Here is a 24540-nt window from a genome sequence, read left to right as displayed (position 1 = left end):
TGCCTCAGAGCAACTAAGCCCATGCGCTGCAACTACTGAGCCTGCACTCCAGAGCCCGTGAGCCACAACTATTGAGCCTGCGTGCCGCAACTACTGAAACCCGTGCATCTAGAGCCCATGCTCTGCAACAAGAGAAGCCACCACAATGAGAAGTCCATGCACCGCAAGGAAGAGTAGCCTCTGCTCGCCACAACTAGAGAAAGCCTGCATGCAACAACGAAGACCCAATGCAGCCAAAAGAAAAAAAAGTGAGATATTGAAGTCTCCAACTATTATTGAGTTGTCAGTTTTTTCTTAATGTGTTTTGGCACTGTGTTAGTAGGTGCAAATATCTTTATAATAGTTTCATCTTACTGATGAATTGACCATTTTATCATTATAAAATGGCCCTCTTTGTTTCCAGTAAATTTTTTTGTTTGCATTAAAGTCTGTTTATCTGATATTAGTATAGCCACTCCAGCTTTCTTGTGATTGTTTGCATGATATATCACTTTACATCCTTTTACTTTCAATCTGTTTACATCTTTGAAGCTAAAGTATATCTTTTGGAGACAGCATATAGTTAGGTCATTTTTTAAAAAATCCAGTCTGAATCTCTGCCTTTTGATTGGATTGCTTAATCCATTCGTATTTAATGTTATTGATATGGTTGGATTTATGTCTGCCATTTTATTTTTTGTTTTGTGTATATGTCATGTCTTTTTTGTTCTTTATTTTCTCTTTACTGCTTTCTTTAATATTAAGTTTATATTTTCTAATTTAGCATTTGTTTAATTTTTTTTCACTGTATCTTTTTAAGTTTATTTTTAGTGATTGCTCTTGGACTTACCATATGCATATTAATTTATTGGAATCAACTTCAGATTTATATTAATTTAGTTCCAGTGAGATAATAGAATCATTACTCCTATATTCCTCTATTTCCTTTTTTCCTTTTTGTGGCATTATTGTTATACAGTTACATTTATTGATGTTACAAACCCAATCATACATTGTTATAATTATTGTTTTACCGTAAGTAGTTATTTCTTTAGCCCAGTACAGTTTTGCTCCCACCCACCTCCTTTGTACTGTTACTGGCAAATATATTAGGTATCTATATGTTAATGACCCAGCAATACATTGTATACATATTATTTTATACAATTTTAAAAATCAGTTAAGAGAGAAAAAAAATGCATTTATACTGCTTTTTATAATTATATAATTACCTTTACTGTTGCTCTTTTTTTGTGTGTGTGTGAATTTGAATTACTTTCTGTAGTCATTTGCTTTCAGCCTGAAGAAATTCCTTTAAGGAAGGTTGGCTAGTGATAAATTCTCTCATTTTTTTGTTTATCTGGGAATGTCTTTATTTTGCCTTCATTTTTTAAAGAGAGCTTTGCAGGATTTTTGGTTGATGGCTTTTTTCTTTGAGCAGTTTGAATATGTTATTCTGCTGTTTTCTGGCCTTTACTGTTTCTGCTGAGAAGTCAGCTGTTAATCTTATCCCTGTACAATCTATTTGTTTTTCTTTTGCTGCTTTCAAGATTTTTTCCTGGTCTTTAACTTTCAGCATTTTTACTATGATATGTGTATTTGTGGATCTCCTTGAATTTTTCCTTCTTGGAGTTTGTTAAGCTTCCTCAATGTGTAGGTTAGTGTTATTCAGTAAATTTGGGAAGTTTTCAGTCATTATTTTTTCAAATTTTTAAAATTTTGCTCCTTTCTCTCCTCTCCTTATGGTACTCCCATTATGTGCATTTGTCAAACCTGATGATATCCCAAGAAGCTCTGTTCATTTCTCTTCATCTCTTTTTTTTCCTCTCTGTTCTTCTCATTTCCTAATTTCTATCATTCTATCTTCAAAGTTCTGTAATTCTTTCTTCTGACAGTCATGTCTACTGTTGAGTCCCTCTGGTGAATTTTCTATTTTGTTATTATACTTTTCGATGCAGAATTTCCGTTTGTTTCCCTCTCTCTCTCTGTTAATTCTGTCTCTTAATTGGTATCCTCTATTTGATTTGACATTGTCACATCTTCTCTACTTCTTTAACCATGGTTTCCTTTATTTCTTTGAACATATTTACAATAGCTGCTTTGAAGTCATTTTCTGTTAAATCCAACATCTAATTGCTCTCACAGGCAGTTTCTGTTGCCTTCTTTTTTCTTAGTGTATAGCTCATACTTCCCTGTTTCTTTGCACATCTTGTAATTTTTTTGTTGTAAACTGGACATTTTAGACAACATGGTCTAGCAACCCTGGGTACTGGTCCTACCCTTTGGGGCCTATTACTGTTGTTTGTTTGTTTGTTTAGTGACTGGGTGATGTTTTCCTCCACCACAGCATTAAGCCTCTGGTGTTCCTCAGCGAGGCAGCTTTGGGTATGCCCATAGTCCCCGTGAGATAACAGTAGTTGTTACAGAGCTCTCTTTGTCTTCTCCTGACCACAGCCCCAACTTTAAATTCCAGTGACTTTCAGCTAATTGCTTACTTGTTTTCAACAATGCCGTGGAGCATACTTGTTCTACAGAGCAATCCAATCAAATTTGGGCTCCTTTGAAGGAATATTTCCTGACATCAGTGTTTGATATTTGTTCTGACACCAAGAGGGCTCCTCCAAGCTGTTCCTTTCCCTGGTGTTGACCTGCAAACTAGCCAGCCTAGAGTTTAGCCTTATATCCTCATTGAATCTGCAAATCTCTCCATTACCTTTTACCACAACCTCCATTGTTTTGAGGGGTTAAGCTTGAATTTAAGCGTGAACTTTCCCATGCTCTGTTGAAAATGAAGTCTTTGGAAAGAGACATGGCTTGCTTCCCCACCTACCCCCCTGCCCCAGGCAAAATCTCTGAGCCAGGGCTCTGGAGCTGGGGGTGGGGAAAATGACAGGCTTCTCTCTGAGGGACAACACACTTTAGGAGCTGAACGTGAGGTGGAGAGGGGGCAGTAGCCTGAGATCTTGGCTTTTCCTCTTCCACTATGGGACCATAGCATTACAGGCCAAGACTAAGGTAATCGGGGTTCCAGTATTCTCAGTGAGTGGTTCTGCACCAAAAATAGAGTCTCTGTCCCAGAAATACAGGTTAGGCAGAAGAAGGGAGCCCCTCTTTTTGACTACACTGGCCTGGAAATTGGCCTCAGCAACAGGTAGCTGTGGGCAGAATGAGAAATGCCAGCATTCTGCTCCACATTTGAAGAAAGCTGTCTGGCTGGGAGCTGAAGGTAGAGGGAGGTTTGTGGTTTTTTTTTTTTTATTTTTTACTTTTATTTTTGGCTGCGTTGGGTCTTCGTTGCTGTGCGCGGGCTTTCATTGGTTGTGGCAAGCGGGGCTACTCTTCGTTGCAGTGCGCAGGCTTCTCATTGCGGTGACTTCTCTTGTGGCAGAGCAGGGGCTCTAGGTGCGTGGGCTTCAGTAGTTGTGGCTTGCAGGCTCAGTAGTTGTGGCTCGCGGGCTCTAGAGTGCAGGCTTAATAGTTATGGCGCACGGGCTTAGTTGCTCCGCGGCATATGGGATCTTCCCGGGCCAGGGCTCAGACCTGTGTCCCCCACATTGGCAGGTGGATTCTTAACCACTGCGCCAACAGGGAAGCCCCGAGCCTTGTGTTCTTGACTGCACCTCTCTGGAGTGGAGTTTCTGCCTACTGAGCTGGGAGGAGGCTGTCTTGGTTCAGATACCAAGACTGGCTTTTCTTACCAAATTTTCATAGATATTCTTGGATAGATGTTTCCTCATTTACTTTTTTGCCTTAGGACCATTTCCAGAGGCTTTTAAAGGTTGTTTTAAAAATGATTTTCATCCGCTTCACTGGAGAGCAGGTCTGTGGAGCTCTTAACCTTGTCTTGCTAAAAGTTGATCTCCCTGTGGACTAAAAATTTAGCTTCTTTTATAGTAAAAATTAGTACTTTACAATTATCTAGGATTTCATAGCTTACAGGTATGTAATAATGCCAGTAAATTTGAAAACTTAGAGGAACTGGGAAAATCCCTTAATAAACAGCTTTCTCAAACTGACACAAGAAGAAACAAAAGTCTGAATAAGTCATATCTATTTAATTGAATCCTCATTAAAAACCCTGTCAAGGACATTATAAAAAAAGGTAATTACAGACCAATATCCCTTATGAGCATAGATGGAAAAATCTTATACAAAAGTATAGCAAATTGAATTTAGCAACATATAAATAGGATGATACATCATGATCATGTGGGATTTATGCCAGGAATCCAAGGCTGGTTTACATTAAAAAATGATTTGCTGAATAAATACAATAAAAGAGAAAAATCATATCATTACTTCAATATAAATAGAAAAGTAGAAAATTCCTTTTCTGTAGTTACCTTCTCTCTAGTACTTTTCCATACAAATTCCAGCCACCTCAGTAGCCCTGATCTACACTGTCTATTTAGCTCAGTAAGGCTGCTGGCTATTTTGAAGCTATATTGCTTCTCCCTATGCTGCAATCTGGAAAGTGTTAACAGGTAGAACTGGTGCAATTATGGGACTCACTCTGTTTTCCTTCTCTCAGGAATCGAAGTCCCATACTGCCTGATTTTCAACATCTGAAAACAATTATTTCATATATTTTGTCCAGTTTTCAGTAGTTTACTATAGGAAGATTAATCTGCCAGAAGCAGAAGTCTTACCCACACTTCTTGTCATCCTTATGCAATGGGTATGAAGTGATGTATGGCATTTCATACATAAATTCATATATATAGTTTATATAATACATATTTACATTTTTCTCCTTACCAGTGTGGTTAAATGTCTTTTCATACGTTTATTGGTCAGTTGTGTTTTATGTGCCCTTCTATAGGTTTATTTGCCTTTTTCTTACTGATTTATATATTTTTTTGTGTGCATTCTGGATACCATCCAGAGTTGGTTATAAAATGCTTAAATGTTTTATAATTTTCCTGTTCACATTTAGTTTTTTAGTTCTCTTAGAATTAATTTTTATAAATGATGTGGAGGGAATCTAATTTTTTTATATGAGTAGACAGTGGTCCTTGCATAATTTATTTTAAAATTCCCCACTGACTTTTTTAAACACCAACTCTATTATATATTAACCTCCTATGTATGTACACTGGCATGTTTCCAGGTGCCTTATTCCACCCCCCCCCCCCCCCGCCATGGTCTTTTTGTCTATTCCTGCACAATACCATTTAATTTTGTTTTTTTAAAAATAATTTTATATATTTTATTTCTTGGCTGCATTGGGTCTTAGTTGTGGCATGCGGGCTCAGTGGTTGTGGCTCACAGGCTCCAGAGCGCAGGCTCAGTAGTTGTGGTGCACGGGCTTAGTTGCTCCACGGCATGTGGGATCTTCCCGGACCAAGGCTTGAACCCATGTCTCCTGCATTGGCAGGCGGATTCTTAACAACTGTGCCACCAGGGAAGCCCCCACCATTTAGTTTTAATTACTATATGTGGTAAGATGACTGTTCCCTTCTTCATCTTAAAAATCGTCTCGGCTATTCTTGGGTCTTTATTTTTCCAGATGAATTTTAAGAGCAAGTCTTCAAGTTCCAACAAAACACCCTGTTGCGATCCAAACTTTATTCCCTGTATAGAATCATTGGGGAAGATGTTGAATATTCTCATCCATGGGTACAATGTATGTTATTTACGTCTTCAGTATATTTCTTAAAAGTTTTATAAGTTTTTTCATAAAAGTCATGCTTGTCCTTTGCTAGACCTCTCAAATTACTTGCCCCTGAAACCCAGTCACCATATTATGAGGAAGCTCAGGCCACATGGAGAGGTCACATGTGGGGGTTCTGGCACTAGCTGCAACTAGTCTTTCAGCCAAAGGCCAGAATCAAGTGCAAGACATATGAACGATTGAGTCCTCACATGAGTCTAGTCCCTAACTTTCTAGTTTTCTAGCTGAGTCCTTAGACATCATGGAGCAGAGATAAGCTGTCTCTGCTGTGTCCTGTCTGAATCTCTGACCCAAAGAAATCGTGATAGATAGTATAATAGTTGTTGTTTTAAACCACTAAAGTTTGGGATAATTTATTATTAAGCAATAGAAAATTAATATACCAGACATCATTCTGATTATGGATTGGTTTCTCCTGTAGGTCTGCCTAAGGTCTAATTATATTCTAATATAATTAGAATATTTTAATATAGTACATGGAATAATTTCTCATCCTAAATTAATAAATTGGCATTTATTACTGTGTCATGAGCTTGGCTAATTTATATTTGTATTGTGTATAAGAAGAAATCATGTATTTGCATGTATAAGGCAGAGGAACAAATTCAGACATTGCAAATTCATCATGAACACCATGGGAAACATACCCATGTGGTTGAGAATGACAGTTTTCATGTTCTATGATATTTCTGTAGTCAGATACAGTTGTACAATGTTAAAAAACCTGAACTTGTCTTAAATACCTCTTGATTTGGTGGTACAGTCTTTCTAAATAGGTTTCATAAACTGACACCAGAGAGTACAGTGTAAAACTTCCTTATATTTTTCTAAAGACTCTAATTTACTTCAAAAAAATTCTTACGGAGTTTTCTAATAGCAAATGAGGCAGTGTGATCAGGTAGGCTATGTACTCAACTACATAGGTATTATTTTTCTCAAATAGTTTATTTGTGAACCTTGAGGTCTCTCATGACTCCAAGATATTTCCAGGAAGAATCCACCTTGGAAGTCACATAGCCTCACTTTTATGACCCAGACTTGGAAGTCATGTAGCAGCACTTCTGCAATACTCAGTCTGTTCCCTAGAAGCAAGTCACTTTAGTCCAGCCCACATTCACAGGAGAAGTAGACTCCACCTTTTGAAGAGAGGAGTGTCAAAATAATTTGTGGACTAATGTTAGAACTACTACACTTGATGAGCATGGAATTAGAAGAAGGGAAGTTTTATAAATGTTTAATGGTATTAGGCTTAACATAAGCTGATTCTCTGTCTCACAACAGAGGATATAGTCGTGTTTAATGGTCCTGGTAGACTTAAAATCCTTTGGCTAAAGCTTTTTACTCATTGGGTAGTGTTTGGATGGGCATTGTCTTTATTTGCTTCTGCAGAGAATGAAGAATAATGATGGGAGAGTGCATCCCAACCAGTGCATGTGCAAATAGGCCATTTGGGGAACTTCAAGTACCAGTATAAATGGAACATGGGATGTAAAGGGGGGAATGATGGGAAACGAAGTTGGAAAGGTAGTGCCCCTCACTTTCTCCTCCTCTCCTTTTACCCTCAGCTTTTGTCATCTTTACATTTTTAAGGCTATAACATTTTCTGTAGCCATAATTAAGTTTTCTGTAAATTGTAAGTTAATTCTAAAAGTTGAAAGCCAGTGAACAAGGTTTATATTGTGTGACGGTATAGGCTTCAGAGCTGCATAATGTAATTATATTTCTTTTCTTATATAGTTTTTTTAGTATTTCCTGGAGTTTCTAATTGTCTTTTTTTTGCACCTTTAACATACTCTCAGTTATTTCCTCCAAATCTCCATGTGATAAGATATCCTAATGATTCTGCTTTAGAGACCACTCTCATGGGGCCTTCTTTCCTCCTGCTCTAAACTGATCCACTTGTTCTCTAGGCCTGTTTTCTTGAATTTCCCTAATTCCTGGATTCCATTCCTTTCTCTTTCTCCCTATTGCTACATCATGCCCTCAGAATTTCCTACGAAAGGATGTGAGGGTGCTAAGTTTTCCAAGTATTTGTATGTCTGAAAATGCCCTTTTTGAACCCGTATACTCCATTGATACTTGGCTAGTGACAGAGTCCTAGATTGGCCTAAGAATTCTAGTGGCAGAGCCGCATTATATTCTGGCATCACTCTTGCTGATAAGAAGTCTGATGGAGATCTGCCTCTGGTTCTTTTTTGAGTGACTTTTTAATTTGAAAGCTTTTAGTCTTTTTTCCTGGGCATCTGAAATTTCGGTGTTAACTAAATTATCCCTTTGTTTAGGTTTTTTTTTCCCCTGTTGATTTAGTTTTTTTCATGTTATAGGCTTTCCTCGAATATCTGGTGATCCTTTATAATCTATTGATATGTATGAGCGAACAAAAAAAAAATCACTTCAGAAGTTGGATGGGATTTGTTGACGGTCTAGTTTTGTTTAGAGTAATCGGGCAGGGAACTAGTTAAAAGCTAGAATGTATGAATATTTCTCTGGGACTATTCAGTTTCTTTAGGGAAGAACTTTCCAGGTTTTGTTTTTGTTTTTTTGTGGTTTGGGTTTTCTTTTTGTTTTTGTTTTTGCCTGGAGCATGAATGCTTCACTGTCTTTTGGAGTGGGGTAGTAAACTGCATAGTGCATACAGATTTATGTCATCCCCCCTATTTTCAGTTCACGTCTTAATCCGTCTTCTATTTCATCTGGTATTTCTAATCTGTAGTTCTGTAGGAACCTCACCTGTAATCCCTTTTCTCTTTATTCTAGGATGTGAGTTCCTCTCTTTTGGTTTTGTCACTTACCACTTCATGTACTTTGAATTTTCCAGAAATTTGATTGTCTTTTGCCTGGGGGACCATTCTTCTATTCTCTTTGATATTGTGGATTTATCCCTCTCCTTCCCTCCCTCCCTCCCTCCTTCTCTCTCTCTCTCTCTCTCTCTCTTTCTCTCTCTCTTTTTTCTGGTCTAATCTTTTAGAGCAGGGGTCCCCAACCCTGGGCCTCAGACGAGTAATGGTCTGTGGAACCGGGCTGCCCAGCAGGAGGTGAGCGGCAGGCGAGCAAAACTCCCCATCTCTCCCGCATGACTGCCTGAACCATCCTTACCTTACCCCCAAACCCTCCACACCCCCCGGTCCGTGGAAAAATTACTTACTGTGAAACCAGTTGTCAAAAAGGTTGGGGACTTCTGTTTTAGAGTAAAGGGAAGGAAATAAACATATGTGCCATTTTTAAGTATATGCATTGTGATCTCTAAGTGGGTAAAGATATAGAAGATAGTTATTAAAGGAACAGTTGATATTTCAAAGACAGTAGTCTTATATAATACTTGTTCTCCTTGCATTCTAGGTGATTTGAATCCCAGTTTTATTACAGATATTCTTTGTGATCTTGGGCATGCTATGTAGTGTGGGATCTTACAGTACTTTACATATTGTAGAGCAGTGGTTTTCAGGGTTTTTTTTTTGACTGAAAACTATAACAAACACATTTTACTTTACAACTCACTTCTCATATAATGTTTCATAAAATAACACTCTTACATGCAATATGCTGGTATTTTATATTTATTTTTAAGTTCTGGTTGTGACCCACTAAAGTTATCTTATTCTACCCACTAATGCATTGCAACCCACACTTTGAAACACAGTTCTCTAGAGCAGTATTTTTTAAAGTGTGAGCCAGATACATCTTCAAACTGAGTATTGAAAAAACTTAAGAATTTAGAGATAAGTAGGAAAAATCTAGCTGGGTTTTTGTAAGTTTTAAAAGTTGTGTTAATAATTCTCCAGAGATGAAATGCCTCACTTCCCTAGAATTATCTTGATTCTCTCTCTGCCTAAGGCCATGGATCTCAACAGTGGTGAGAATTCTTGAGTCGGATCAAGTTTCAGTCATAATAATAAAATAGAAGACAGTTAAGATAAGTTTTTAAAGAATTCATCTTGAGAGGGCAGACAGCAGAAGCAAGAAGAGCTACAATCCTGCAGCCTGTGGAACAAAAACCACATTCACAGAAATATAGACAAGATGAAAAGGCAGAGGTCTATGTACCAGATGAAGGAACAAGATAAAACCCCAGAAAAACTAAAGTGGACATAGGCAGCCTTCCAGAAAAAGAATTCAGAATAATGATAGTGAAAGAATGGAGGCAAAGATCGCGAAGCTGCAAGAAATGTTTAACAAACACCTAGAATAATTAAAGAACAAACAAACGGAGATGAACAATACAATAACTGAAATGAAAAATACACTAGAAGGAATCAATAGCAGAATAACTGAGGCAGAAGAACGGATAAGTGACCTGGAAGACACAATGGTGGAATTCACTGCCACAGAACAGAATAAAGAAAAAAGAATGAAAAGAAATGAAGACAGCCTAAGAGACCTCTGGGACAACATTAAATGCAAACATTCGCAATGTAGGGGTCCCAGAAGGAGAAGAGAGAGAGAGGACCTGAGAAAATATTTGAAGAGATTATAGTCGAAAACTTCCCTAACACGGGAAAGGAAATAGCCACCCAAGTCCAGGAAGTGCAGAGACTACCAGGCAGGACAAACCCAAGGAGAAACGCGCTGAGACACATAGTAATCAAATTGACAAAAATTAAAGGCAAAGAAAAATCATTGAAAGCAACAAGGGAAAAAACGACAAATAACATACAAGGGAATTCCCATAAGGTTAAGAGCTGATTTCTCAGCAGAAACTCTACAAGCCAGAAGGGAGTGGCATGATATATTTAAAGTGATGAAAGGGAAGGGATTTAAAGGGATGAAAGGGAACCTACAGCCAAGATTACTCTACCCAGCAAGGATCTCATTCAGAATCAACAGAGAAATCAAAAGCTTTACAGACAAGCAAAAGCTGAGAGAATTCAGCACCATCAAACCAGCTCTACAACAAATGCTAAAGGAACTTCTTTAAGTGGGAAACACAATAGAAGAAAAAGACCTACAAAAACAAACCCATAACAATTAAGACAATGGTAGTAGTAACATACATATCGATAATTACCTTAAACGAGAATGGATTAAATGCTCCAACCAAAAGACACAGGTTCGCTGAATGGATGCAAAAACAAGACCGATCTATATGCTGTCTACAAGAGACCCACTTCAGACCTAGGGACACATACAGACTGAAAGTGAGGGGATGGAAAAAGATATTCCATGCAAATGGAAATCAAAAGAAAGCTGGAGTAGCAATACTCATATCAGATAAAATAGACTTTAAAATAAAGAATGTTACAAGAGACAAAGGAGGACACTACATAATGATCAAGGGATCAATCCAAGAAGAAGATATAACAATTATAAATGTATATGAACCCAACATAGGAGCACCTCAATACATAAGGCAACTGCTAACAGCTATAAAAGAGGAAATCGACAGTAACACAATAATAGTGGGGGACTTTAACACCTCACTTACACCGATGGACAGATCATCCAAACAGAAAATTAATAAGGAAATAGAAGCTTTAAGTGACACAATACATCAGATAGATTTAATTGATATTTATAGGACATTCCATCCAAAAACAGCAGATTACACTTTCTTCTCAAGTGCGCACGGAACATTCTCCAGGATAGATCATATCTGGGGTCACAAAACAAGTCTCAGTAAATTTAAGAAAATTGAAATCATATCAAGCATCTTTTCTGGTCTGACCACAACGCTATAAGAAATCAATTACAGAGAAAAAAACATAAAAAGCACAAACACATGGAGACTAAACAATATGTTGCTAAATAACCAAGAGATCACTGAAGAAATCAAAGAGGAAATCAAAAAATACCTAGAGACAAATGACAACGAAAACACGATGATCCAAAACTTATGGGATGCAGCAAAAAGCAGTTTTAAGAGGGAAGTTTATAGCAATACAAGCCTACCTCAAGAAATAGAAAAAATCTCAAATAAACAATCTAACCTTACACCTAAAGGAACTAGAGAAAGAAGAACAGACAAAACCCAAAATTAGTAGAAGGAAAGAAATCATAAAGATCAGAGCAGAAATGAATGAAATAGAAACAAAGAAAACAGTAGCAAAGATCAATAAAACTAAAAGCTGGTTCTTTGAGAAGATAAACAAAATTGATAAACCGTTAGCCAGACTCATCAAGAAAAAGAGGGAGAGGACTCAATAAAATTAGAAATGAAACAGAGAAGTTACAACAGACACAGCAGAAATACAAAGCATCCTAAGAGACTACTACAAGCAACTCTGTGCCAATAAAATGGACAACCTGGAAGAAATGGACAAACTCTTAGAAAGGTATAACCTTCCAAGGCTGAACCAGGAAGAAATAGAAAATATGAACAGACCAATCACAAGTAATGAAATTGAAACTGTGATTAAAAATCTTCCAGCAAACAAAAGTCCAGGACCAGATGGCTTCACAGGTGAATTCTATCAAACATTTAGAGAAGAGCTAACACCCATCCTTCTCAAACTCTTCCAAAAAACTGCAGAGGAAGGAACACTCCCAAACTCATTCTATGAGGCCACCATCACCCTGATACCAAAACCAGACAAAGATATTACAAAAAAAGAAAATTACAGACCAGTATCACTGATGAATATGGATGTAAAAATCCTCTACAAAATACTAGCAAACAGAATCCAACAACACATTAAAAGGATCATACACCATGATCAAGTGGGATTTATCCCAGGGATGCAAGGATTCTTCAGTATACGCCAATCAATCAATCAATGTGGTACACCATATTAACAAATTGAAGAATAAAAACCACATGATCATCTCAATAGATGCAGAAAAAGCTTTTGACAGAATTCAACACCCATTTATGATAAAAGCTCTCCAGAAAGTGGGCATAGAGGGACCCTACCTCAACATAATAAAGGCCATATATGACAAACCCACAGCAAACATCATTCTAAATGGTGAAAAACTGAAAGCATTTCCTCCAAGATCAGGACCAAGACAAGGATGGCCACTCTCATCACTATTATTCAACATAGTTTTGGAAGTCCTAGCCACGGCAATCACAGAAGAGAAAGAAATAAAATGAATGCAATTTGGAAAAGAAGAAGTAAAACTGTCACTGTTTGCAGACGACATGATACTATACATAGAGAATCCTAAAGATGCCACCAGAAAACTACTGGAGCTAATCAATGAATTTGGTAAAGTTGCAGGATACAAAATTCATGCACAGAAATCTCTTGCATTCCTATACACTAATGATGAAAAATCTGAAAGAGAAACTAAGGAAACACTCCCATTTACCATTGCAACAAAAAGAATAAAATACCTAGGAATATACACCTACCTAGGGAGACAAAAGACCTGTATGCAGAAAACTATAAGGCACTGATAAAAGAAATTAAAGATGATACAAACAGATGGAGAGATATACCATGTTCTTGGATTGAAAGAATCAATATTTTGAAAATGACTACCCAAAGCAATCTCCAGATCCAATGCAATCCCTATCAAATTACCAATGGCATTTTTTACAGAACTGGAACAAAAACTCTTAAAATTTGTATGGAGACACAAAAGACCCCGAATAGCCAAAGCAGTCTTGAGGGGAAAAAACGGAGCTGGAGGAATCAGACTCCCTGACTTCTGACTGTACTACAAAGCTACAGTAATCAAGACAATATGGTACTGGCACAAAAACAGAAATGTAGATCAGTGGAACAGGATAGAAAGCCCAGAGATAAACCCACGCACCTATGGTCAACTAATCTATGACAAAGGAGGCAAGCATATACAGTGGAGAAAAGACAGTCTCTTCATTAAGTGGTGCTGGGAAAACTGGACAGCTACATGTAAAAGAATGAAATTAGAACAGTCCCTAACACCATACACACAAAAAAACTCAAAATGGACTAGAGACCTAAATGTAAGACCGGACACTATAAAACTCTTAGAGGAAAACATAGGAAGAACACTCTTTGACATAAATCACAGCAAGATCTTTTTTGATCCACCTCCTAGAGTAATGGAAATAAAAACAAAAATAAACAAATGGGACCCAATGAAACTTAAAAGCTTTTGCAAAGCAAAGGAAACTACAAACAAGACAAAAAGAGAACCGTCAGAATGGGAGAAAATATTTGCAAACGAATCAATGGACAAAGGATTAATCTCTAAAATATATAAACAGCTCATGCAGCTCAATATTAAAGAAACAAACAACCCAATCCAAAAATGGGCAGAAGACCTAAATAGACATTTCTCCAAAGAAGACATACAGATGGGCAAGGAGCACATGAAAAGCTGCTCAACATCACTAATTATTAGAGAAATGCAAGTCAAAACTACAATGAGGTATCACCTCACACCAGTTAGAATGGGCATCATCAGAAAATCTACAAACAACAAATGCTGGAGAGGGTGTGGAGAAAAGAGAACCCTCTTGCACTGTTGGTGGGAATGTAAATTGATACAGCCCCTGTGGAGAACAGTATGGAGGTTCCTTAAAAAACTAAAAATAGACTTACCATATGACCCAGCAATCCCACTACTGGGCATATATCCACAGAAGACCATAATTCAAAAAGACACATGCACCCCAATGTTCATTGCAGCACTATTTACAATTGCCAGGTCATGGAAGCAACCTAAATGCCCATCAACAGACAAATGGATAAAGAAGAAGTGGTACATGTATACAATGGAATATTACTCAGCCATAAAGAGTAATGAAATTGGGTCATTTGTAGAGACGTGGATGGATCTAGAGACTGTCATACAGAGTGAAATAAGTCAGGAAGAGAAAAACAAATATTGTATATTAACACATATATGTGGAATCTAGAAAAATGGTACAGATGAGCTGGTTTGCAGGGCAGAAATTGAGACACAGATGTAGAGAACAAACATGAACACCTAGGGGGGAAAGTGGCATGGGGGGTGGGTGGTGGTGGTGGAATGAACTGGGAGATTGGGATTGACATGTATACACTAATATGTATAAAATGGATAACTAATAAGAACCTGCTGTATAAAAAAAAATTCATCTTCCAATCAGATTTAAACTATTATGTGTTTTGCAAGACATATCTGTATTTTAGATAATTCCTTGATTGTGTAGTTTTTCTTGCATCTTTAATACTTTACATGAAGAGCTTTTTATATTGGGGATTTAATAATATTTTTCAGAAGAGCCCTTTTAGTAAATCCTTAGCTCTGATACTGTTATTGAAGAGATGCATATAAACATGAATATAATATATTGGTGTTTCAGGTCTGTTACATTATATTCTTAAGTTGTGATTAAGTTTCTTTGAAGCAACATAAAGACTTAAGACATTTAAGATTGTTGAATATGCTATATTATGATCATAAATGGTGGTCTGAATTGCTCCCAGATCAATACTTAGGGTGAGGTCAAGATATGCTAATAGGTTTATGTATAGGACTGGGTTTTTCTCTTTGCTTATTTATTTATGTTTATTTTAATATTTATTTATTTATTTGGTTGCTTGGGGTCTTAGTCGTGGCTTGCGGCTCCTTAGTTACCACACATGGGCTCCTTAGTTGCGGCAGGCAGGCTCCTTAGTTGTGACATGTGAACTCTTAGTTGTGGCATGCATGTGGGACCTAGTTCCCTGACCAGGGATTGAACCAGGGCCCCCTGCATTGAGAGTGCAGAGTCTTATCCACTGCGCTACCAGGGAAGTCCCTCTCTTTATTTAAATGGCTGTCACTAGGATCTTAAATGCTCATCCCTTGTTTGCTCACGATTCATATACACATTTTGGAAGAAATTAATATTTATTTGAAATAGGTACAGTGTCATCTTTCCAAGAAGACCTGATTTAAACTGCTCCAACAAAAATTTGGGGTCTCTTGTAATTAATTTCAGAGTGACTAGCAAATACTGTGTTGTACTTGGGGCATGTTGCAAAACAATTACATCGTCAGCATCCACCATTCCAGTTGCTATATGATGTAGCACTGTAAGGTTTTCTGAATTTTTCCTGTGAATTAGTATGCTTCCAGGGGTATTGTTATTTTTGAACCTCTAAGTGGAATTCTGATGGATAACATCAGTTAATATTGCAGGGAGAATCCCAGGTGAGGAAGTTATCACTATAGGAATCAGAATGGACATTATTATCTACATTGAGAATGGCAAATGGATAATCAACATAAACCTAGTAAAAATAGCCAAGTAAAAACAGCATGTGACCTAACTGCCTAAAAGTAAGGCATTGCCATAATGAAACACCACTGAGTATGACAGACTTCATTTGCAAGCATGCTTGTAATGGGGAAGCTGAAGTATAAAGTGGTCAGTGTAGATACTGTCAGCGCTTTTTACATTTAGTGAACAGAATTTTTTTTTTTTTTTTTTTTTGGCTGCGTTGTGTCTTCATCACTGCACACGGGCTTTCTCTAGTTGTGGCAAGCGAGGGCTGCTCTTCGTTGCAGTGTGCAAGCTTCTCTTGTTGCGGAGCACGGGCTCTAGGCGCGCAGGCTTCAGTAGTTGCAGCACGCAGGCTCAGTAATTGCAGCACACGGGTTCTAGGGTGCGTGGGCTTCAGTAGTTGTGGCGCGCAGGCTCAGTAGTTGTGGTGCACGGGCTTAGTTGCTCCACGGCATGTGGGATCTTCCCGGGCCAGGGATCGAATCCGTGTCTCCTGCTTTGGCAGGCAGATTCTTAACCACTCCACCACCAGGGAAGTCCCTAGTGAACAGAATTATTACCTATTCTTTTCCTCACAAAGTATTTATTATTCATATTTATGAAATATAGCCAGAATGTAGTCTGATCTTTTTTCAGCTTAGTGAAATATATTTTTTGCTTTTTGTCTCTTTTTCTTATAAGAAAATTCTGAAAATTGATGTCTCAGGAAGGTGCCTAAGAGTTGGGATTATATTAAACATCTACAAGTGCAAAATATTTTATAATTTTTTAATGATGAAAACAATGATCTCATCTTTTCTTACTAGGGTAACCATTATAAAAATGTTTTTGATCTATATGAAAAGGTTGTTTGTCTTGAACCTAGAAGTAGGCCAGCCAACAGTAGATGACAGGAGCGTTCTCTTCTCTCACGTAACCTTTTACAGTCTGATCACCTCTTCCACTGCTGTTTTACCTTAGTTGCCAAGAAACTCAACACAAAGTGATTAAATATAGCAGTCAAATACCTTGTAATATCTATAGCTTTCGTGCTTTTAATTAATCCAGATTTTATTTTTAATTGTTCTCCTTATATTTAATCTTGTAAGTGCTCTCAAATTCTTTTTGACTCTAGTTTATATAGAGAATAGATTGTGTGTATATATATATGTGTGTATGTGTGTGTGTATATATATATATATATATATATATATATATATGGTAAACAACCATACCTTTTACATTTGTTTATCGCCTGATAGCATTATTTTTTAATGTTTTGTATCTTGCCTTCCCGACCTGCTTCTAAGCTCTTGAAGGCAGGAAATCATCTCTAACTTTCAAAACTAACCTTAAAGGACTGTTTTGAAAGTTAAATAAATAGACATAGGAAACAGAGTTGTATTTGGCATGAAGGGAGCGCTAATGTTAGCAGCATTATGTTTTATTATGTAGCACAGTAGACTGTTCAATAGAACATGTATTACTTACAGGAGGGGTTAGGTAGGAAAAGATTTTTCTATTCCCTAATACCTAAAAATAATTGAGGTTTGGGCATTTCTATTTCAACTCAGAGCCAAAGGAGTTGAAATGTTAACTGCTTTCTAAATATATCTAATGTTTGGGAAAATCCAGATGTGACCTGTTCCATCCAAATATTAGGTAATGCTGGGATATAATTCTGGAGGAGAAAGCAACTTCAAAGAAATCTTTAGGCTAAGTAGCGGATTACTGAATGGAGAAGCTATGAAAAACATTAATTTCTTCCGAAGGAGACTCAAGAGTTAGGTGCCCAGAAAGAGAAACTTCCTAAAAAAAAACAAAGAAAAAAAAAGAAAAAGAAACTTCCTTTTTATATGTAACATGTTCCTGAATCTACTGTTTGTCAGTCTTGAAAATCATTTTGTGTCTTCTAACATGTTAGCTGTAGTCTACTAGCCTGTGGTGTAAGAGAAAAATGCCTTCCATTTGTATCTACTTTGACATATATGCACTCACCTTCATGATCATTATCTCATTTAATCCATTTAAATCAACCATCAAGGTAGGGTATTGATAAAAATGGTCATTGTTATAAATTCTTAAGCATAGACATGATGTAATAATTCACTATTTATGCCAGCTTTGATATACAGCCTCTTTTCTTTGTTCTATAGCCTATTTTAATTGAGTGCATAATCTTATTCTTCAAATTCAGAGTTTCTTCTAGCATCAAATACACATTTGTTGGCTCCTTATATACCCTATGCTAGAAGTAAAAGAGATAAAAAGGAAAGCCTGCTCAGTGAATGATCCTTGCCCTTGAGGAACCTGAATTCTTTTGATGAGTGCTAAAAGAAATATTCATTAAATACAGGCCCAAAGTTAATGCATGCTCAAGTGTATGATTGAGATTGTATTATAGATGTCCAGAGAAGGGAGGGATCAGTTCATCCTGACCTACCTAAGGGAAGTTTGGTGGAGAATGTGAGATTTCAGTTTATTCTTAAAGGGTGAGTAGGATTTGGAAACATAGGGCAGGAATCTGGTAAGGTATTTCAGGTAGGGAAGAGTCTGAACAAAGATACGGCCTTTGGAGAACAGAGAGAGGAGTGATTTCACATAGAGAAGGTGGTTTGGAGGAGGAAGGAGAGAATAGCGCTGGCTTTCTAAGGTGATCTCTAATTGAACTGGGATATTGTATGAGTTTGTATTTTTTTAGCATAAGGAAAAAAAGCTTTAAAATGTTTTAAAACTCTCTTAAGCTGAGTTGCCTTCTAAAGGTATGGCACCTATTTCCCCAAACCATCATTATAATGGAATTTAACTATATATAAAGATACGTATTATAATAAAGAGACAGTATAAAGCTATACAATAAGGATGTAGATATATTTATAAATAGATAAAGATATTACTGAGTAATGGAGAGAACTATGGGGATTTCTTGTACAGTGTGAGTTGAGAAGGATTCTTACAGCCCAAATTATCACCCACTTCTCTAGTGTATAATACATACCCAATCTAATAAGTTTAGCCTGATTAGGAAGCTTACAAAAAGGACAGGTGTCCATCTTCTAGTTTTTCAAGCCAAGTATTTGTATTAAGCAGACGTCTATTTAGTAATTGAAATAAACTAAATACCAATCTTAAGTGGATACCTTTTTAACTTTAAGGGAGAAAACCCCAAGAGAATTTAAGAAAAAGGCCATTTAAGATACACTAACTTCTCAGGGAATGAGCAGATTCTACTTAGAATAACTGATGGTCATTTTGGGATGAAGTAGTGTAGTGAATTATGACTGGTAAGATTATATGCAGTATGTATGTCGGATGGTGCTTCACTCTCACCTGCAATAGAATGAGGTTTAATAAACTTCTGGGTAAAGATAACTGTTTAACAAATTACTTGGTATTGAAAGTAGTTACAAATTTAATGGTCTTTTTTTAAAAGGATACATAAAAATGTTCCCACAAAAGAACAGTTCAAATAAAGGTGTTCTTGAATCAAAAACTTTATGGAAGTGATCATCAAAAATGTCATGTACTCTGTCAATATTACATGAACTCTGATGCCAGTCTTAGGATTGTAGACCTTGGCTTTCATGTAGCAGAGAGCCATTATTGATTTTGGAACATAGGGTGTTATGCAAACTCTTTGTAAGTGTGGCACTACCACAGAAGAAGTTTCTGCTGGCATAGCCATAAATGGGTTGCAGCAAATTCAAAATTTTTTTAGAATCTTTATATTTTACTTCAAAAGTCATGTGAATTTTGTCGTTCTTTATAATATATCTATGTTTTTTGTAAATATTATGTTTTAAGTTATTGAACAAAATTGACTAATCAAAAGGATATGCTGTATTTGTCTTCTTTGTGTGAGTGGGCTTAGGATATCTGACCTGCTATATTTTAGCAGTACCTTATCTAGCTCAGCTTTTTAAGGACAGCACTTGAATATAGCTGCAAAGTAATTTCACTTGGCTTCCTGCCCCAGAGGAATTAAAAAGCATGGGTATCCTTGGTTAGGTTATCATCTTTATGAAGATTTCTACCTCTGTCTTTATATAAAGCAGGCATTGGTTTTGAATGAAGGAATACTGTTGTATACTATGAGCTCAGTATCAGTATTGGAATACATGATTTTTAAAAATTTAATCTCAGTAGTTCAAGAAACAAATAATTGAGCTGAATAACTGAAGGTCCTTGTTTATAGATTTGAAATTCAGAAGTGAAATTTCATTACTTTTTGAATGTTGCAAACAAAAAGATTTAATACATTTGTTAGAATCAAATGATTATAATGTGCCCATATTTTTGTACTCAGTAGAAGATAAAACAATAAACATTTACTGAATGCATGTTGTGTGGCAGGTACTGTGCTAGATAATGAGAGGACGGAGGGAGAGGAAGAGAGAGAGAAAGAAAGGGAGAACACTTGTTTCCTGTCTTTGGGGGCCTCGTAATCTAGGAGTATAATACATGTAAAATATAACTGCCATATAGCACAGTAAATACTACAATAGAGATAGCACCTAAGATACATTTGGGTAAATGTGGATTAACCAACCAATTTAGCTTCAGTGCCATAGAGAAAGCTTCTGAGAGTGGAATATGCTTATGCTGAAACTTATTAATAAATGGGGAGAGTTCTCAGGGTGGAAATGTGGGAAAAGGGCATTCCAGGCAGAGGAAACAGTGTAAAATCTTCAGGAAATTGCAGAGAGCATGGTTTAACCAAAGTGAAGGTGCATGCTAGATAGTGTTGAGAGATGACTCTTGGCCGTAGGCAGCTTCATTTTGTATACAATCCTAAGGAGTTTGAACGTCATTCTGTAATTTTTGGAGGATCATTGAAAAGTATTGAGTATGATCAGAATGATTCTCATTTTAGCAAGATTTTAGCTTTTGAAGTAGTTTAGAGGATAAGTCAGGAATCGCAGGTTATGGCCCCAGGCAAGAGGAGCAGTTAGGATGTCATTGCTGTAGTCTAAATGATGAATGTGAGGGCCATTAAAGTGGCAGAGGGAATGACAAGAAAAGGATAGATTCCAGATAAGTTAAAGAAACGGAATCAATAACATTTAATGATTGATTGTGGGTAGTGAGAGAGGAGGAAGATAGAAATTCATGTCTGGTGTGAATAATGGGATTAGATGGGTAAATTTCTCACTAGAGTTTTGAGAGAAGTTTTACTTTATGTATGTGAATAGCTTCTACAAAATTGGTAAACATATGAAGGTAACTTCTGAGTAGGTCATTTCTAAGTTTCTCTTTATTTTTATTTACAGATGCCACTTCAAATGAACAACAAGAGCTTTTCTGTCAGAAGCTGCAGCAGTGTTGCATACTGTTTGATTTCATGGACTCTGTTTCAGACTTGAAGAGCAAAGAAATTAAAAGAGCAACATTGAATGAACTGGTTGAGTATGTTTCAACTAATCGTGGTGTAATTGTTGAATCAGCGTATTCTGATATAGTAAAAATGGTAAGCCTCTAGACTTAAGTTCCTCAGATTTATATAAATTCAAGTAAGATCTGAGGTGTAATTATGTTTTAATGAGACTGATTTTTAATAAATATACAATAATTAATGTGCTCAAAAGAATGTTTTTTTAAAATAGTCCATTTGAAAGATTATCCATCCATTCCAGTGATGGTGTCATTGCTTTATAATAGTTTGGGAATTCAATAGCCACAATGGCTGGTGGCTACCACATTGGATAGTGCAGATCTAGAGCTTAGGAGAAAGATATAAGCTCAAGATCATACAGATAGATAGATAATTAATGTGCAGCTGAATAGTTGCGGAGAAAGAACATCTAAAGGGGGAAGAAAAGACCAAGGAAAAACTATGGGGCTCTCAGCATCTCAGCAGTGGATAAGGGAGTCAGGTCTAAAACAAATCTTATTTAGGATATTTTGATATCATATATGTAGATTCTATAACACTGAATTTTAATCAAAACGTGGGACCTTTAAGAAGTTAAATGATGTAAACAAAAATTTGAAATATCTGATGTGAAAAGTATTGAAGTAAGGTTGTTTAGGATACTGTTTATTAATTATTTAACCATATTCTCCATCAAACTGTAGAAATTTGTTTCGGACTTGCGGTTTTTGTATTTTGGGGCATAAGAAAATACAAAAAATTCATTTGGAATAATTAGAGTCACTGAGTGCACAATTTAAGCTTAAATGTTGGTTATAGAAGGTTATAGCAAGTATAATCTAAGCTATAAACTATACAAGTTAGTTGCCTTAATTTCTTTCCCTGTGCTTAATATATGTTCTGGGGGAAGAGCAAAATGTGTAGGAAAGTTACATTTGACCCTAATATACTAGTTGAGTTTTCTTTCATCATATTGTACTAGAAGACCAATTAAAAGGACTTAAGACAGTTTGGTTAGTTTTTTTCTTTTTAAAAAAGAAAATAAAAGCCTTAAGATTTTTTTTAAAGATTAGCTCTAGAGAGAACATTAAATCAAAATGAAATTAGCTTCCTCAATTCCACAGATAATTAAAAGCGACAGTTTGAGAATATAAGTATTGATTATTGATAGACTTTGTATTTTGTTCTTTGTTTTGTGTTTGTCATTTAAAAATGTTCAGGGGGAAAATGCAGTATTTCCACTTTACTGATTTCAAATGGTTTGTATTTAGGAATTTTGAAAATCCTAGGGAAGATATTTTTATCTCTCTAAAGTTGTTGCCTCAGATATTGAAAGTACTCAAATATTTGAGTCAAATTATTTTGTAATTTTCTATTTACTAATAAATTCTGAAATTTAATTTCTTTTCCCAAGTAAAAAGATGTGTGTGTTTTGTCCTTTTTTTTTTTTTTTTAACTTCTGGATACTTAATTTCTAGATAAGAAGCCAACTCACCCACTTAGTTCTTTAAAGCTCTTCTGTGTATTGGCTGTATACAGTTAATTTTATTGGTGGCTACAAGGTTTAACTTTTTCTTTTCCTACCAACAATAATAAGTATGATTTCAAAGGCAAATTATGCCCTCCTATGGGACATATTTCCTTTTCAAGTTCTGTCTATGACTTTCTGCCACTCTGTGAAATTGATATTTATCAAACTATTTATTGGCTCTGCCCACATATGCTGGCTTTGAGTTCTAGCAAATCAAATTGTGGATTATAACTTTCTAAGTCTTATGGTTATAGTAATTGACTGTTAGCAGTTATTTGGATTACCATAGATGCTACTTCATAAGAATGGTTGGGAATTTGCTTGCACCACCAAACAACGCTTGTCTCATCCTCTGTTCTCCAAATAATTTATCTTAAATGACCAGCCCCTCAAAATTAGGGCCTTACATGTTTACTAAACCATTTGATCTGTCAGTCTGTTCATCATTCTTCAACGAATTTTGAGTTGGGCTCACAATCCATCCTTTGCTAGAGAAAAAGGATATGTAGTTTACTTTGGTACTAAGACAGACAATGTGAAAGATGAAGTTATAACCTAAAGTGAAGACTCTGAAATGAAGAGTCTCAAAGCATATCCTTATTTCAGAGAGATTAATATTTTTTTTAAAAAATGCTCAGAGTTAATGAAATACAGTAAATTAAGTCATCATGGGGTATTATAACTATGTCTGTAATGGCAGTGAATAACTATGTCTGTAATGACAGTGAAAGTATTCTACCCCCATCCTCCTCTTCTTTAGCATGGTGTGTATGTGTAAGAGATATTTTACCAAACTCTTGGGTTATAAGGTAAGTAAATGGCTGGATTAGAATATGGGGGGAGTTGCGGAAAGATGAAAAGAATCAAGTTAGGGATAGGGAGAGTTAGGAACTTTATGCTCCCCCCACCCAGTTCCCTCCCCTCCTCTTTTTTTTTTTTTTTTTTTTTTTTTAAAGCAAAACTTGGAAAGAAAAACTTGTGATTTAAGGAAGAGGAATCTAGAGGTAATCTGTACGAAGTTTGATGTCTATAGAAGTCAGAATTATGGGACAGAGAAAAGAGAGAAACAAATGGCTGTCTTCATATCTTGAAGAGATTTATAGGTTTTGAACTAAGCTTACAGCTACAACTTAACCTTTTTCTTAAATAAAGTTATCTTAAAAATATTTCGGGCTTCCCTGGTGGCACAGTGGTTGAGAATCTGCCTGCTAATGCAGGGGACACGGGTTCGAGCCCTGGTCTGGGAAGATCCCACATGCCGCGGAGCAACTAGGCCCGTGAGCCACAACTACTGAGCCTGCGCGTCTGGAGCCTGTGCTCCGCAACAAGAGAGGCCGTGACAGTGAAAGGCCCGCACACCACAGTGAAGAGCGGCCCCCACTTGCCACAACTAGAGAAAGCCCTCGCACAGAAATGAAGACCCAACACAGCCATAAATAAATAAATTTAAAAAAAAATTTCATTTTGCATTTTTAAATTCAATTAAGCAACAAAAACTTATGTTTATGTTTATTTAGAACATGAATCTAAATTTATTTTTCTTTACAGATCAGTGCTAACATCTTCCGAACTCTTCCTCCAAGTGATAATCCAGATTTTGATCCAGAAGAGGATGAGCCCACACTTGAGGCCTCTTGGCCTCACATACAAGTATGGAACATAACTTTGTATTGACAATTTTTACATTTATGATATTCTGCTGAAATCACAGAACTCTGTTTTAGACCTGAGTGTCTATTTAAAGTACTTGACTTTTAATATGTTTTCTTAACATTTTCTTTTCTCAAAATATTGCTTTTCACTTTTTTTATTGTGGTAAAATACACTTAACATTTACCATTTAAACCATTTTAAAGTGTATTCCGTAGCATTAAGTGCATTTT

The 24540-nt window shown here is 36.4% G+C and overlaps 1 protein-coding gene across 1 annotated transcript in view; it reads left to right on the top strand.

The window, feature by feature from the left end:
• Positions 1–24540, top strand: part of PPP2R5A (protein phosphatase 2 regulatory subunit B'alpha) — a 96960-nt gene that overhangs the window by 26654 nt on the left and 45766 nt on the right. Inside the window, exons 2-3 of the mRNA XM_007184982.2 lie at positions 21026–21222; positions 24206–24307. Coding sequence (XP_007185044.1) covers positions 21026–21222; positions 24206–24307 — 299 coding nt within the window. The remainder of the gene's footprint in view (positions 1–21025; positions 21223–24205; positions 24308–24540) is intronic.

This window comes from Balaenoptera acutorostrata, chromosome 1, assembly GCF_949987535.1.
Source record: "Balaenoptera acutorostrata chromosome 1, mBalAcu1.1, whole genome shotgun sequence".
NCBI classification, from domain to species: domain Eukaryota; kingdom Metazoa; phylum Chordata; class Mammalia; order Artiodactyla; family Balaenopteridae; genus Balaenoptera; species Balaenoptera acutorostrata.
The sequence above is the reverse complement of the archived record's forward strand: the minus strand, read 5'-3'. Positions and strand labels throughout refer to the sequence as shown.